The 17556-nt window shown below is 39.2% G+C and overlaps 1 protein-coding gene across 2 annotated transcripts in view; it reads left to right on the top strand.

Moving 5' to 3' along the window:
- Positions 1-306: 306 nt before the first annotated feature.
- Positions 307-17556, top strand: part of fibcd1b (fibrinogen C domain containing 1b) — a 259633-nt gene continuing 242383 nt past the window's right edge. Inside the window, exon 1 of one of the 2 annotated variants that reach the window (XM_023984332.2) lies at positions 307-1551. In XM_023984332.2, the coding sequence (XP_023840100.1) occupies positions 1480-1551 (72 nt within the window). In that variant the 5' untranslated portion in view covers positions 307-1479. The remainder of the gene's footprint in view (positions 1552-17556) is intronic. The other variant, XM_023984331.2, reaches the window with a different exon arrangement.

Raw genomic sequence — 17556 nt, 5'->3', positions numbered from 1 at the left:
TACATAATATTGTGTGTGGAACTTTGACAAAAAGGACAAGTAAATCAATGTTATTCTTACTTTGTAACATAACAAAATGTGTAACAAATCAAGTGGTCTGAATACTTTCTGAAGGCTGTGTACATGCTATAAACATAGCCAAACGGTGTCCTACTATGTTTCATATCTAATCCATGTAATAACCTGTTATCAGAGTTAGGTAGCAAAGAAATGTAGGTTATGCTGCATATGGTACATATATTTTGTGCATCCACATGCTGTGAAAAATAAGTAGCTTACGTTAATCAGGCAACGACATGCTTTTGCTTCAACCCAGATGTTTCATCTGTAGCCTGTTGGTAGCAACACAACAATTAGAAGGGAGAAGAGAGTGTGTGAGAGAGAGATGGACTACATTTATTCATCCAGTACATTCTATTGAGAGTTGTATTTACCCATAAGAGTCTCGTGTGCGTTTTGCTCTGGTTTCGTTTTGCATGTGGTTTCTGCAGAGTGAACGAGTCTCGAGGGCCGGGGGAAAGGTGGGTAGGGGGTAGGCAGCATCGCACGAGCTGTGCATTCGTAGGCAGAGGCAGCGACAGAGGCACAGCACCAGCTAGATGCGCGCGGAGGGCACAGCAGAACAGAGTCGAGCAGAACGAGAGCATGGTGGAACGCGCTGCGCGCACGGAGGGGAACGCGCTGATTGACAGCTTCGGAGGCACGGAGCGCCCCACGCCGCACACGAACCGAGCCCGCTAATCTGCCTGAACCGCTCTTGTCAAAAGCATCTGTGCGAAATAACCATCCTCATGCATATCAGCTACTAAACTCCGCTGACCGGAGCCTTGCAGTCATCACTCAATTGTGGGAAGAAATCAACCGCACCACATAGCAAGGTATCAGGCGATAGGCTATTGCACTGTACCTTGGCTTTCTCCTTTTCACTCAAAACGGGACAGTCTGGAAGTAACTAACTATTTGTTTTTTTTACTTCTTCAATACTGAGGATAACACATTCTTGGCACTTGCTGAACGATTGGTGAGAGCAGTTCTGTAAGGAGAGCGCTAATGAGTTTTTTTTAGTAGACACATTTATTTGGAATATATTCCCGCTATCCAAGTGACATTTTCATTGGATTCTCTGTTCATTTTCTTACTTTGACTTTCTTTGATCTCTGATTGTTATAGGTTGTTGCCTGCCGAAGGTAACGGCCAAAATTAACCGAAAACAACCCAGAGAGGCAAAGAAGTTCAGTTCTGTGCGTTGGGTATGAGCTCACTATGTGTGTGGCTGTAGCTTCCCCATTACTCCTTCTAGAACCGTAGCCAGACCGTGTGGTCGAGAAGTAGTTTAGCTTCTCTCTCCCTCTGTACGTGGACACTTAGAGCTAACACCTCGTTCTATGGAGTAGATCGTCCGGAAAGAGACTAATAGAGCGTTCTCCTTTCCCCCGCCTGGTACCAACAGGCGGCTTTGGTCTAAAGGTTCTCCGGAGAATGGTAAATGACCGACGGGGAATCATGAACAGCACTTCGGAACTCGAAGATGGACCACGGCATAAAAACCAGGTACGTGGCAAGCCTCCATGTATCCCTTTTCCCAGGGCAACTGTGCGTTGTAAGGCTTTATAGGTTTGGCATAGAGCGCCAGACAGGCAGTTGCACCTTTGGCGCAGTATTTCATGCTCCTCCCGCGGGAAGCGAAGCCCTGTTGTATTTTTGGGGCAGCGCTCTGTTCTGTGGGATTTGCGTAGCGGAGCTCCCCACTCTCCCCAGCGGTCTCTCCACTCTCTCCCCAGCGGTCTCTCCCCTCGCTCTGGCACTTCTTGTTCCTGTCACAGTTTGTAACCCAGCCCTTCGATCAAGTGGGTGGCTAATAGGTTATTTTTTCCCCCTAACGCAAGCCTCGGAAGATACGGTGATATTATCTCCAGTCGGAATTGCTTTACTGATCGAGAAAGAGGCGAGAAAAGGGGAAAAGATTTTGGACTCCTTGGACAGTGTGATATTGGCTTTTCCATCTCCAAATTATATACGGTAGATGTGGAATTCATCTGCTGGGCTGGTTGTGCATCGCCCCCATTATGTTTCCACCTAGTTAAAGCTAATTTGATTAATTATGTTCAAACGTGCTGTCGTGATCTTTCCTAAGTGTGCCTTGGGGGTTGAGGGAAACATTTGCTAGCTCATTTCTATGAAAGACCGGCGGAGAAAACGCCTAGTAGTCTGACCACGCAGTTCAGATGAATGGAGATGTACACGGACGTGCGCTGCGTTGCGGGCGGTCAAGATCACTTTGGGGACTAGTTCATGTGTGATCGCAAGGTCAGTGCAAGGTAATATAGTGACGGGGGACGCTGGGGCTGTAGATGACGTGATGGAGACAGTAGCGGTGCGTGGGTAAAATCACTGAGAGAGCCAAGACAGTAAAAAAGCCATATTACAACCTATGTTGTGATAATTGCGTTGTTTGCTCTATAACGCATTAATTCATACGCCACCCTGATATACAATAAGGCCGTGACAACAAAATGACAACAGTCACACAGTGGCGTAATACATTAAACTAAACATACGTTTGTTTCATCACAAAACAGGAGAGCAACATCTGTCTGAAGTCCACCAAGCAAATATTGCATGTAACAAACAGTTATATCACCTGCAGCATGGTCAAGTAGGTTATTGTTTTTGACAGTTTACTAATCAACTACTGATGTATAACCACGGAGTTAACACAAATCAGCACAAAGACAACAGGAGCACTGCCTCCGCTATTTGAGCACCATTTCAAATTCAAAATGTAAACATCATCAAATCAACAAGGCTATAAATGCCTAGCTTAATTCACTGAAAACAAACTTAATAATACCAAAAACAATTTAGTCCAATCAATGTTGCTAAATATCACATGGCTGTCCATGGTACTGCTTTCTCTGTGGGTGTGTTTGTAGTGCATGTGTGTGTGTGTGTGTGTGTATGTGTGTGTGTGCATGCGTGAGTAACACATTTTTTTTGACTCACCCTACTTGTAGACTAGTTGAACTCCAATGCCATCCTCCTCTCTTTCATGTTGGAAAACGGTATATGGCTCTGTCACACAGTACACTTTTAGTTTTTGTGTTCATAGCTAAAACGCTTGCTAGCTTAACTTCCTCCTATGGGCAACAATGGACCAGTTAAATAAGCTAGCTACTTAAGGTGGGACTACTTGGCTACATTTTGAACTCACAACGTACACATGACCAAAAGTATATGGACACCTGCTAGTCGAACATCTCATTCCAAAATCATGGGTATTAATAATGAGTTGGTCCCCCCTTTGCTGCTATAACAGCCTCCACTCTTCTGGGAAGACTTTCCACTAGATGTTGGAGCATTACTGCGGGGACTTGCTTCCATTCAGCCACAGGAGCATTAGTGAGGTTGGTGCACTGATGTTGGGCGATTAGGCTTGGCTTGCAGTCGGCGTTCCAATTCATCCCAAAGGTGTTCGATGTGGTTGAAGTCAGGGCTCTGTGCAGGCCAGTCAAGTTCCTCCACACCAATTTCTACAAACCATTTCTGTATGGGCCTCGCTTTTTTGTCACGCTGAAACAGGAAAGGGCCTTCCCCAAACTGTTGCCACAAAGCTGGAAGCACAGTATCGTCTAGAATGCCATTGTATGCTGTAGCGTTAAGATTTCCCTTCACTGGAACTAAGGGGCCCGAACCATGAAAAACAGCCCCAGACTATTATTCCTCCTGCACCAAACTTTACAGTTGGCGCTATGCATTGGAGCATTCTCTTGTGTCATGACGTTGCCCTCTTTGGACACCGCAAGCACCATCCCCCTACCTCGGCACCATCTCTCTCTGTCTCCTATAACCAGGCTGCTGTGGTCAGAGAGGTCGTAAGTTCCTAGGGAAAATCCTGCCTCATGGCCAGACCGTATAGAGAGAGAGTGTCATAGAGAGAACAAAGGAATTTCTTCCACCTCACAGAACTGGAGAACCGAACGACATTTATGTTCTGGAGAAGGTATAAAAGATCGGTGAAGAATCCAGCTACGAACTGGTCCGTTTGGTACAATTTTGTGAAACTCATGGGAGACAATATGGCCACATTACCATAACGTTGTTTATACAATAGCCTCAGATATGAGGCTTACATCTAATTATTGTATAAGATGAATGAGTGAGGATGATACTGTTTGTGAAATTGTGTAATGTGATTTGGACTGTTTAACTTGACGCTAGGGGTCAGATATTATTTTTTATATTTTTTATATAACGTTCCCAAGGTAAACGGACTATTTCTCAGGTCCAGATCGTAGAATATGCATATAATTTACAGATTAGGATAGAAAACACTCCAAAGTTTCCAAAACTGTCAAAATATTGTCTGTGAGTATAACAAAACTGATTCTGCAGGCGAAAACCTGAGAAAATCTAACCCAGAAGTGATTTCTTTAAAAATAAATCTGTGTTTCCTGGCCCGTCTTTTTTCCATTTAAAGGGGTATCAACCAGATTCCTTTTCCAATGGCTTCCTCAGGCTGTGACCAGGCTTTAGACATAGTTTCAGGCTTTTATTTTGAAAAATGAGCAAGATTTTTCAAAACTAGTCAGGTGTCCTCTGATTAGTTCCTGCGCACGAGAGGGGTAGCTCTCCATTTTCTTTTTCTCTCTTATTGAATTGGTTACGGTCCGGTTGAAATATTATCGATTATGTTTGTTAAAAACAACCTGAGGATTGATTATAAAAAACATTTGACATGTTTCTACGACCATTACGGATACTTTTTTGAATTGTCGTCGAACGGAACGAGGCTTTGGTTTTCTGAACATAACGCGCAACCCAAATGGCGTTTTTTTGTGATAAAAGTAATATTTATCGAACAAAAATAACATTTGTTGTGTAACTGGGAGTCTCGTGAGTGCAAACATCCGAAGATTATCAAAGGTAAGCGATTAATTTKATTGCTTTTCTGACTTTCGTGACCATGCTAATTTGGGGCTAGCTGTTGTAGCATTGATTGATACACTCACAAAAGCTTGGATTGCTTTCGCTGCAAAGCATATTTTCAAAATCTGACACGATAGGTGGATTAACAACAAACTAAGCTGTGTTTTGGTATATTTCACTTGGGATTGCATGATTATAAATATTTTTTGTAATATTTTGCGCCCTGCAATTCAGCGGTTGTTTAGGAAAATGATCCCGTAAAAGGGATCCGTAGCGCAGAGAAGTTAACTTCTTGCCACTATAGGGGGTGCTGTTTCGCATTAGCATAATTTGCTCAACAGATTAAACGGCTTCCTAATAAATTCTTGCTCGTACAATATGCATATTATTGTTATTATTGGATAGAAAACACTCTCTAGTTTCTATAGCCGTTGGAATTTTGTCTCTGAGTGGTACAGAACTCAATCTACAGCACTTTTCATGATAGGGAGTCAGATTTCAGACATCCTGGCCCCTGATCTGGAGTCAGTTTAAAGGTCCCTGTAAATGCTATGGAGAAACAGACACTTCTTACGTCTTCCCCTGGATGTCAGTACGTGATGACGCTTTGAATGGAGTTGATTGCGCAATCAGGGGCTGCATAAAAGAGCAAATACCGGAAGTAGCATCCCTTTGCTGCCTGCGCGTTGCGCACGGAGGACGTCGGACTCGCCTCCTTCCAAGCGTTTGTTTAGCCAGTAATATTTCTCTGGTCATGTTTTTACTCGTTAGAGGTGTTAAAAACATCATAAGGTAGTTAATTTAAACCGTTTTATAGCAATTTATATCCGTTTAGTGCGATTTTGACCCATTTATTTCTGAGGCACTTTGAACAGCTGGGCACGTTTCCAGTTCATGCCGAACGTTAGTGGGCATTTCCACATGGCAAGAGGACAGCTTTCGACCAAAAGACGATTAGACCCAAGAAAGGATTCTTTGCCCAAGATTCTGATGGAAGAACAGCTCACAGTAAGAACAATTTATGATGATAAATCGTGTTTCTGTCGAAAAATGTTAACTTCTTGGAACTATAGGGGGTGCTGTTCCGCATTAGCATATTTGGGTCTCCAAATTAAACTGCCTCGTGCTAAATTCTTGATCGTACAATATGCATATTATTGTTATTATTGGATAGAAAACACTTTTTAGTTTCTATAGCCGTTGGAATTTTGTCTCTGAGTGGTACAGAACAATATCTACAGCACTTTTCATGACAGGGGTCAGATTTCAGAAATTTTTACCCCTGATCTGGAGTCTGTTTTTAAGGCGACAGTGAATGCTATGAAGAAACCGACACTGCCTACGTCTTCCTTTGGGTGTCTGTACGTCATCACGTTTTGAATGGAGTCTATTGCACAATCACAGCCACTATAAAACAAGAAAACGTAGAAGTACCGCTCTCGGTACTTGCGTCGTGCGCAAGATGGACATCAGACCTGCCTCCTTCCAAATCGTTGTTTAGGGAGTGATATTTCTCCGGTCATGTTTTTAGTCGTTATAGTTAATTTGAACCGTTTTATAGCAATTTATATCCGTTTAGTGCGATTTTGAGGAATTTTTTTGTTGTGCACTGTGAAACTTTGGACACGTTTTGGGGTCCCGTTCGATCGTTAGTGGATATTTCGAAGGACAGAGGACATCTATCGACCAAAAGAAGATTACAACATAGAAAGGATACATTGCCCAAGAATCTGATGGAAGAACAGCTCAAAGTAAGCAATATTTAATATGATAAATCGTTGTTCTGTCGAAATATTTTAAACGCATATTTCGCCATTTTGTTTGTTATCGCGTCACTTGGCGAACCCTGTATTGAAAAGTAAGGATAATTTAAAAAATGTAAGTCAGCGGTTGCATTAAGAACTCATTTGTCTTTCGATTCCTGTCAACCCTGTATTTTTTAGTCAAGTATATGATTAGCTTTCGATTAAACTAGATCACTCTGAAAGCTGACGTCCCTCATTTTGATGCTTGAGTTGCTACTATTTTCATTGTATAACCACGGTTTTGTATGGCTAAATATGCACATTTTCGAACAAACTGTATATGTATGTTGTAAAATGATGTTACAGGAGTGTCATCGGAAGAATTCTGAGAAGGTTAGTGAAAAAATTAATATATTTTGGCGGTGATTACGTTATAGCGCTCTTTGGCTGGAATCGATGCTCTGGTAACGTTTTCACATGTGGTATGCTAACTTATCGATTTATTGTGTTTTCGCTGTAAAACGCTTAGAAAATCTGAAATATTGTCTGGAATCACAAGATCTGGGTCTTTCCATTGCTATGCTTTGTCTATTCTTATGAAATGTTTTATTAAGAGTAAATTGGTCATACACGTTGCTCTCTATAGTAATTCTAGTCGTCATGTGATGGTCGGTGCAATTGTAAACTGTGATTTCTACCTGAAATATGCACTTTTTTCTAACAAAACCTATCCTATACCATAAATATGTTATCAGACTGTCATCTGAAGAGGTTTTTTCTTGGTTAGTGGCTATCAATATCTTAGTTTAGCCGAATTGGTGATAGCACCTGAAGTAGTAAGAAACTGATGGAGTTAGAAAAGTGGTGTATTTTGCTAACGTGTTTAGCTAATAGATTTACATATTTTGTCTTCCCTGTAAAACATTTTAAAAATCTGAAATGGTGGCTTTATTCACAAGATCTGTATCTTTCATCTCGGTGTCTTGGACTTGTGATTTAATGATATTTTAGATGCTACTATCTACTTGTGAAGCTATGCTAGCTATGCTAATCAGTGTGGTGGGGGGTGGGGGTGATCCCGGACCCGGGGTAAGGGTCGTTAGAGGTTAAACGCTTATTCGCCATTTTGTTTGTATAGCTCCTTGGCGAACCCTGTATTGAAAAGTAAGGATAATTAAAAATGTAAATCAGCGTTGCATTAAGAACTAATTTGTCTTTCGATCCTGTCAACCCTGATTTTTTAGTCAAGTATATGATTAGCTTTCGATTAAACTAGATCATCTAAAAGACTGCGACCGCATTTAGGCTTGTTTTGCTACTATTTTCATTGTTAACCACGGTTTTTATGGCTAAATATGCACATTTTCGAACAAACTTATATGTATGTTGTAAAATGATGTTACGGAGTGTCATCGGAAGAATTCTGAGAAGGTTAGTGAAAAAATTAATATATTTTGGCGGTGATACGTTATCGCTCTTTGCTGGAATCGATGCTGGTAACGTTTCAATGTGGTATGCTATATACGATTTATTGTGTTTCGCCGTAAAACCTTAGAAAATCTGAAATATTGTCTGAGATCACAAGATTGGTCTTTCCATGCTATGCTTTGTCTATTTTTATGAAATGTTTATAATGAGTAAATTGGTATACACGTTGCTCTCTTAGTAATTCTATGTCCTATCTGGATGAGATATTGTACCATTGCTTCATCAGACTGTCAATCTGATGAGGTTTTTTCTTGGTTAGTGGCTATCAATATCTTAGTTTAGCGAATTGGTGATAGCACTGGTGAGAGAAAAAATGGTGGAAAGAAAATGGTGTATTTGCTAACGTGTTTAGCTAATAGATTTACATATTTTGTCTTCCCTGTAAAACATTTTAAAAATCTGAAATGGTGGCTTTATTCACAAGATCTGTATCTTTCATCTGGTGTCTTGGACTTGTGATTTAATGATATTTAGATGCTACTATCTATTGTGAGCTATGCTAGCATGCTAATCAGTGTGGGGGTGGGGGGGGGGGGATCCCGGATCCGGGGTTGAGGCTCGTTAGAGGTTAATGAAGGAAACTCCAATTCCCTTTGGAGTTTAACTAAATCAGAGGACCGCCCATGAGCACAGTTATGGTCTGGCGTCCTGGGACAGGCCCTTTTCTGCTCTTCCGATAAAAACCCCACCCGGGTTTTCTATCACCAGACCGAGCTTACCTCAATTACGAGATGGCTAAAAGTTGCAGACCAGCTTAGCTTGATAACGAGAGGGTCAAGGTTTGAGACCAGACTGCTGGACTTTTAACCATCCCACGTGGTTAAACTCTTAGACTATCGATACGACAGAATAAGAACAAGTCTTTGATATATATTAAACTAGTCTACAGCTAGGAATCATTGAATGCGAAGACCGACAACCGCCGAAAACATCTATTCTATAACGACATGAATGAATGTCACTCTGAACTATCCATTCTAACCACGACAGAGAGAGAGAGAGGGTGGACAGACTCTCCAATAAAACAAAGAGAGCCGGAATTCTTACTGGTTGGTAGGTGATCAAATACTTATGTCATGCAATAAAATGCAAATTAATTACTTAAAAATCATACAATATGATTTTCTGGATTTTTGTTTTAGGATTCCGTCTCTCACAGTTGAAGTGTACCTATGATAAAAATTACAGACCTCTACATGCTTTGTAAGTAGGAAAACCTGCAAAATCGGCAGTGTATCAAATACTTGTTCTCCCCACTGTATATTGATTGCAATTGTTCCCGAATGAGTGAGCGTTCATCAGCTTTTTTTTTAAATTAGCATTTCAATTGTTATAATTATCACTCTGCCTAACAAGCCGCCATACTGGTTTTGCCCACAAGGGCACATCCCCCTATCATTTCTTTGTAAACATCTATTTTGTTTGTTTGTGTGATGCATTTCTGTGAATTACTTAGTTAGTAAATAAATAATTTTAAGACAATTGATGTATGGATGACTTATAGTGAAGACTGCGTTCGTTCAGATAACCGACAATTTACGACGTTTGGAATGAGACTAACGTGAGGTAAATAATAATTAATTAATCAGAAGACTAAGTGATCAGATATCAAAATATCTGAATGTTATATTAGGAAAATTGTAACTTTAAAATCTGAATATTTTCCTTGGTGCCCCGACTTCCTAGTTAATTACAGTTACATGATTAATCAGTTTAGTCGCGTAATAATAATTACAGAGAGTTATTTGATAAATAAGTCTTCAGTTTTAATGATGCCAAAGACACGACACCTGGCATCCGCCAAACCCAGAATCGTCCGTCGGCTGCCAGATGAAGAGTGATTCAGTTCTCCGGAAAACGCATTTCCATTGCTCCAGAGTCCAATGGAGGCAAGCTTTACACCACTCCAGCTAATGCTTGGCATTGCAAATGCTGATCTTAGGCTTGTGTGCGGCTGCTCGGCCATGGAAACCCATTTCATGAAGCTCCCGACAAACAGTTCTTGACTTTGCTACCAGAGGCAGTTTGGAACACGGTAGTGAGTGTTGCAACATAGGACAGATGATATTTACGTGCTGCGCTGCCCACTTCAGCACGGTCCCGTTCTGTGAGCTTATGTGGCTACCACTTCGCGGCTAAGCCGTTGTTGCTCCTAGACATTTCCCCTTCACAATAACAGCACTTACAGTTGACCCGGGCAGCTCTAGCAGGGCAGAAATTTGACGAACTGACTTGTTGGAAAGGTGTTATCCAGGTTGAATGTCACTGAGATCTTCAGTAAGGCCATTCTACTGCCAATGTTTGTCTATGAAGATTGCATGGCTGTGTGCTCAATTGTATTCACCTGTCAGCATCGGGTGAGGCTGAAGTAGCCTGATTCCACTAATTTGAAGGGCTGTTCACATACTTTTGTATATATAATGTATTAATCTATGGTTAGATCAGAGATTAACGTCATAACTACATGTCCAAATCCCCATCTCCATCCATGGCTTAGGAAAGGGACGATTTAGCAAGCTGCTGCAGGACATCAACACAAGCAGACCAGAAACAGACACATTTTTCAGAAAATTACATTTTGTTAAGACAGTGATTTGATTGGTCTGAAGCCAAATCTAAAATGAAACTGAGCTAGCTGTCCATTGGTCCCAGTCTCACTCCCGTCCGAGCCCATTTCGCACGCACACGTGAATTAGGTGCAATTGGTCATTGATTCCAAATGAGCAGGTCCACGTGTACGGACGCAGTCATGAACGCAGTCTTCCTCATAGAATCTCTCTCTCTCGCTCGCTCTCTCAAACAAACACAAACACACACACTCTTGTGTATGCACCTAAAAACCCACACATGAGTCTTGAAACCCACACACTCATGCCTGTTCTATGTGAAGCGCATCGTGTGGTTGTGTAATGGGTTGGTCACAGAGCAGACCCACAGGGCTGGACACACATTATAGTATCACCACTGGGTGTTAGAATGGGGATCTTCTGGCCATGCGGCTGTTGGTTTCAGCAACAGTTACAGTGTCTATTAAAAGAGAACATCATGGTGATAAAGAACACCTTTTCTGTCAGTATAGTCACACTCTATTTAAAGATGCAGCAATCCTATCCTCAGGCCAAAGATCAGGCCAAATCTATACCTTTCATCAGACATGGACCCATTACGGAGTACTTTGGTATATTAAAGACATAGGAAAGAATATTTGAATTATTTAAGGATAAAACATTTAGGCTACTACACTAGAAAATGAATTTATCACATACTGGACATACACCTACATAGCCTAATATAACAAGTATAATATAACTAGTATAGTATAACTAGCACAATATAACGAGTATAATATAACTAGTATCATATAACTAGTATACTATAACTAGAATATAATAAATATTATAATAGTATAGCTAATATAATATAACAAGTAGAATATAACTAGAATAGTATAACTAGTATAATATAACTAGTATAGTATAACTAGTATAATATAACTAGTATAGTATAACTAGTATAGTATAACTAGCATAATATACCTAGTATAGTATAACTAGCATAATATAACTAGCATATGCTAACCAGTATAGTATTACTAGCATAAATAACTAGTATAATACAGACCAGTATAGTATAACTAGTATAGTATCACTAGTATAGTATAACTGTAAATATAAAACTAGAATAGTATAACTAATATAATACAACTAGTGTAGTATAGCTCGTATAATATAACTAGTATAGTATAACTAGCATAATATAACTGGTGTAATACAACTAGTATAGTATAACTAGTATAGTATCACCAGTATAGTATAACTTGTATAATATAACTAGTATAGTATAACTTGTATAATATAACTAGTATTGTATAACTAGTATAATATAACTAATATAGTATAACAAGCATAATATAACTAGTATAATACAACTAGTATAGTGCAACTAGTATAGTATCACTAGTATAGTATACCTACTATAATACAACTAGTATAGAACAACTAGTAATAGTATAGATAATATAATATAACTAGAATTATAATAACTAGTATAATAGTATAGCCAGTATAATATAACAAGTATAATATAACTAGAATAGTATAACTAGTATAATATAACCAGTATAGTATAACTAGTATAATATAACCAGTATAGTATAACTAGTATAATATAACTAGAATAGTATAACTAGTATAATATAACTAGTATAGTATAACTAGCATAATATAACTGGTGTAATACAACTAGTATTGTATAACTAGTATATTATCACGATCGTCTATAGGTGAAAGAGTGGACCAAGGCGCAGCGTGATTAGAATACATTCTTCCCTTTAATAATGAAGAACACTTAACAAACAATACAAAATAACAAAACGAACGTGACTGCTATAACACTGAGTGCAAACATGCAACATCACATAGACAATTACCCACAACCCGTCTAATGCCTATGGCTGCCTTAAATATGGCTCCCAATCAGAGACAATGATAGACCGCTGTCTCTGATTGAGAACCACTCAGGCAACCATAGACATACCTAGACACCTACACTGAACACAACCCCATAAACTCTACCAAAACCCCCTAGACACTACAAACACCCTCGGCTAGACAAAAACACACAAACATCCCACATGTCACACCCTGACCTAACTAAAATAATAAAGAAAACAAATATAAGGCCAGGGCGTGACATATATTATCACCAGTATAGTATAACTAGTATATTATAACTAGTATAGTATAACGTGTATAATATAACTAGTATTGTATAACTAGTATAATATAACTAATATAGTATAACAAGCATAATATAACTAGTATAATATAACTAGTATAATACAACTAGTATATTATAACTAGTATAGTATCACTAGTATAGTATAGCTAGTATAATATGATTAGAATAGTATAACTAGTATAATATAACGTGTATAGTATAACTAGTATAGTATAACTTGTGTAATAAAACTAGCATAATATAACTAGTACAATAAAACTAGTACAGTATAACTAGTATAATATAACTAGTATAGTATAACTAGCATATGATAACCAGTATATAATTACTAGCATTATATAACAAGTATAATACAGCTAGTATAGTATAACTAGTATAGTATAACTAGTATAATATAACTAGAATAGTATAACTAGTATAATACAAGTAGTATAGTATAGCTCGTATAGTATAGTATAGTATAACTAGCATAATATAACTAGTGTAATACAACTAGTATAGTATAACTAGTATAGTATCACTAGTATAGTATCACTAGTATAGTATACCTAGTATAATACAACTAGTATAGTGCAACTAGTATAGTATCACCAGTATAGTATAACTAGTATAATACAACTAGAATAGCATAACTAGTATAATATAACTAGTATAGAATAACTCGTATAATATAACTAGTATAGTATAACTAGTATAATACAACTAGTATAGTATAACTAGCATAATATAGCTAGCATATTATAACTAGTATAACTAGCATAATACAACTAGTATAATGCAACTAGTATATTATAACTAGTATAGTATCACTAGTATATTATAACTAGTATAATATGATTAGAATCGTATAACTAGTATAGTATAACTTGTGTAATAAAACGAGCATAATATAACTAGTATAATAAAACTAGTACAGTATAACTAGTATAATGAAACTAGTATAACATAACTACAATAGTATAACTAGTGTAATATATACTAGTATAGTATAACTAATATAATATAACTAGTATAGTATAACTAGTATAATATGCGTAGTATAATATAACTAGTAAAGTATAACTAGTATAATATAACTAGTATAATATAACTACAATAGTATAACTAGTATAATATAACTAGTACAGTGTAATAGTATAGTATAATAGTATAATCCCCTTAACACTAATACACACTCTATAAGCACACAACACATACTGTACACCCACATTTAGTCACGCATACACCACACCCCAACGACCACCTCGCCTCCCTCCTCCCTCCCTCCCTCCCTCCCTCCCTCCCTCCTCCCTCCCTCCCTCCTCCTCCCTCCCTCCCTCCCTCCCCTCCCTCCTCCCTCCCTCTCTCTCTATCTCTCTCTCTCTCTCTCTGTCTCTCCTCCTCTCTCTCTCTCTCTCTTCTCTCTCTCTCTCTGTCTCTCTCTCTCTCTCTTCTCTCTCTCTCTCTCTCTCTCAGACACACACACACACACACACACACACACACACACACACACACACACACACACCACACAACACACACACACACACACACACACACACACACAACACAACACACACACACACACACACAACACACAGGGATGAGATCTCATTGAGGCCCGGTAAGGATTTGCCATCTCTCTATGGGAACCATGGTAATCAATAATGTTTTCTGAAAGCACAGAACATTCTGTAGAGAAGAGAGGAGTGTGTACATGAGGAGAATACCACTGTAGTTAACCTTTACCCCCCCCCGGAACACACACAAACACACAAACACATACTCCCACACAGACTAGCTGTGCCACAACAAACTAACACTAGAGGTCTCAAACTTCTATGATTCAGTCACCCTTCCTCTCCTTCCTCTTTCCACCTGTTCTCCCTCCTCTCTCTCTCTCCCTCCTCCTCTCTCATCTCTTTCTCTCTTTATTTCTCTCTCTCGGTGTCTCTCTATCTATACAGTATATATATATATATATATATATATATATACTGTACTCTGTGAAGAATTTATTTGGGCTGCAATTTCTGAGGCTGGTAACTCTAATGAACTTATTCTCTGCAGCAGAGGTAACTCTGGGTCTTCCTTTCCTGTGGCGGTCCTCACGAGAGACAGTTTCATCATAGCACTTCATAGTTTTTGTGACTGCACTTGATGAAACTTTCAAAGTTCTTGAAATTTTCTGGATTGACTGACCTTCATGTCTTAAAGTAATGATGGACTGTCGTTTCTCTTTGCTTATTTGAGCTGTTCTTGCCATAACACGGACTTGGTATTTTACCAAATAGAGCTTTCTTCTGTATACCAACCCTTGATATCATTGGTTCAAACGCATTTAGAAGGAAAGAAATTCCACAAATTAAATTTTAACAAGGCACACCTGTTAATTGAAATGCATTCCAGGTGACTACATCATGAAGCTGGATGTGAGAATGCCAAGACCATGCAAAGCTGTCATCAAGGCAAAGGGTGGCTACTTTGAATAATCTCAAATATAAACTATATTTTGATTTAACACTTTTTGGTTACTACATGATTCCATATGTGTTATTTCATAGTTTGATGTCATCATTATTATTCTACAATATAGAAAATAGTAAAAATAAAGAAAATCCCTGGAATGAGTAGGTGTGTCCAAACTTTTGACTGGTACTGGAACAAACATTAAGAACACTTGCTCTTTCCATGACATAGACTGACCAGGTGAATTCAGGTGAAAGCTTTGATCCCTTATTGATGTTAAATCCACTTCAATCAGTGTAGATGAAGGGGAGGAGACAGGTTAAAGTAGGATTTTTCAGCCTTGAGACACAGATTGTTTATATATTGCCATTCAGAGGGTGAATGGGCATGACAAAATATGTAAGTGCCTTTGAAGGGGATATGGTAGTAGGTGCCAGGCGCACCGGTTTGTGTCAAGAACTGCAACGCTGCTGGGCTTTTCACGCTCAACAGTTTGCCGTATGTATCAAGAGTGGTCCATCACCCAAAGGACAGCCAGCCAACTTGACACAACTGTGAGAAGCATATACTGTATATTTTTAGCATTCATTAATGTCTCTCCATCTGGACAGAAAATTCCTGGCGAGTGAAACATGCAAAAACTTGTTGTTTTTGGTGAAGTTCATCCATTACACCAGCAGATGTATTTAGGCTGGTGTAGGGGAAGTGTACCTATCTGTGCGTGCTGGATGGGGGGCTGGCCCAGCTCAGCTGGGTTTGTTTTTGGGTAACCTATCCAGCTAATGAACCTGTTGAGGTACACCATCACACCCACATACGCACACACACACAACCTTTAAACACCTACAAATTTGACGTTTGGAACAACTTTGAAATTTGACGTTTGAGAAACATGGATGAACATCTAATTCTGACATGACTGTGAGAGCTTGTAGGTTTATGCTTCTGCAGCTGTGTGAATGTGTGAGCAACCGTGTCAGAGTGTTAGAAGGTGTGTCAGTATATTTGAGTGGTTTGTTAATGTGTGTCTCCTGCTCTGTGTGAACGTGTGTGTGTTCAATCAAACCATGGTCTAGAGGGAGGGGTTTATTAAGTTTATTGAGGCAAAGCAAACCTTCAGACTTAAATGAACACCTCCAATTCACCTCAACTATTATGGATGCATACCATTATGGATTCTAAAGCATTTCATCATAGCTGGGATATTTTTGAATGAAACTGTCAATTCTTTAAATATTTTCATATGTTTGAGGTATTTTTAGATCATTAACAATTTGATCTCTAGTGGTACTGACAGTGATATTTTGATAAGCTAAGTACAGTAGGTTTATTGTTATTGTGAAATTGTAACTTGTGGGACTGAGCAGCTGTGGGGCGATGGTAGAGTCATTTGGCCCTGTTTTCTCCCGAGGGAGTGTGCTTAGTTATTTCTTGTCTCTCTGGATGTAAATATGTGCATGCTACTGTGATGTGTGTATGAGCTGCAGATGACAACAGAATTCACTTATTTTCTTTGGCCTTGTTCTTCTGTATGTCTTTATTACGTCCCACTCTCTTGCTTTACTCCCATTGCTTTCTCTCATTCTGTTTTTCTGTACTTACATGGCAAGGTTGAGTCAAAGCCTTGAGAGAGGAAGAGAAAGACAGAAAGAAAGTGAGAGAGAATGAGAGAGAGAGATGGGTAGTAGGCTAGCGGTTAAGAGCATTGGGCCAGTAACTTGTTCGAATCCCCGAGCCAGTTAGGTGAAAAAGCTGCCGATGTGCCCTTGAGCAAGGCACTTAACCCTAATTGATCCTGTAAGTTGCTCTGAGAGCGTCTGCTAAATGACTCAAATATAGATAGAGAGGATGGATACAGGCAGATCCTAGTAGTGTAGAGATAGAGAGGATGGATGGATACAGGCAGATAACAGTAGTGTAGAGATAGAGAGGATGGATGGATACAGGCAGATAACAGTAGTGTAGAGATAGAGAGGATGGATGGACACAGGCAGATCCCAGTAGTGTAGATATAGAGAGGATGGATCCCAGTAGTGTAGAGATAGAGAGGATGGATGGATACAGGCAGATCCCAGTACTGTAGAGATAGAGAGGATGGATGGATACAGGCAGATCCCAGTACTGTAGAGATAGAGAGGATGGATGGATACAGGCAGATCCCAGTACTGTAGCGATAGAGAGGATGGATGGATACAGGCAGATCCCAGTA

This window comes from Salvelinus sp. IW2-2015, linkage group LG4q.1:29 (genome assembly GCF_002910315.2).
Source record: "Salvelinus sp. IW2-2015 linkage group LG4q.1:29, ASM291031v2, whole genome shotgun sequence".
NCBI classification, from domain to species: domain Eukaryota; kingdom Metazoa; phylum Chordata; class Actinopteri; order Salmoniformes; family Salmonidae; genus Salvelinus; species Salvelinus sp. IW2-2015.
This window is presented reverse-complemented; position numbering and strand designations above follow the sequence as displayed.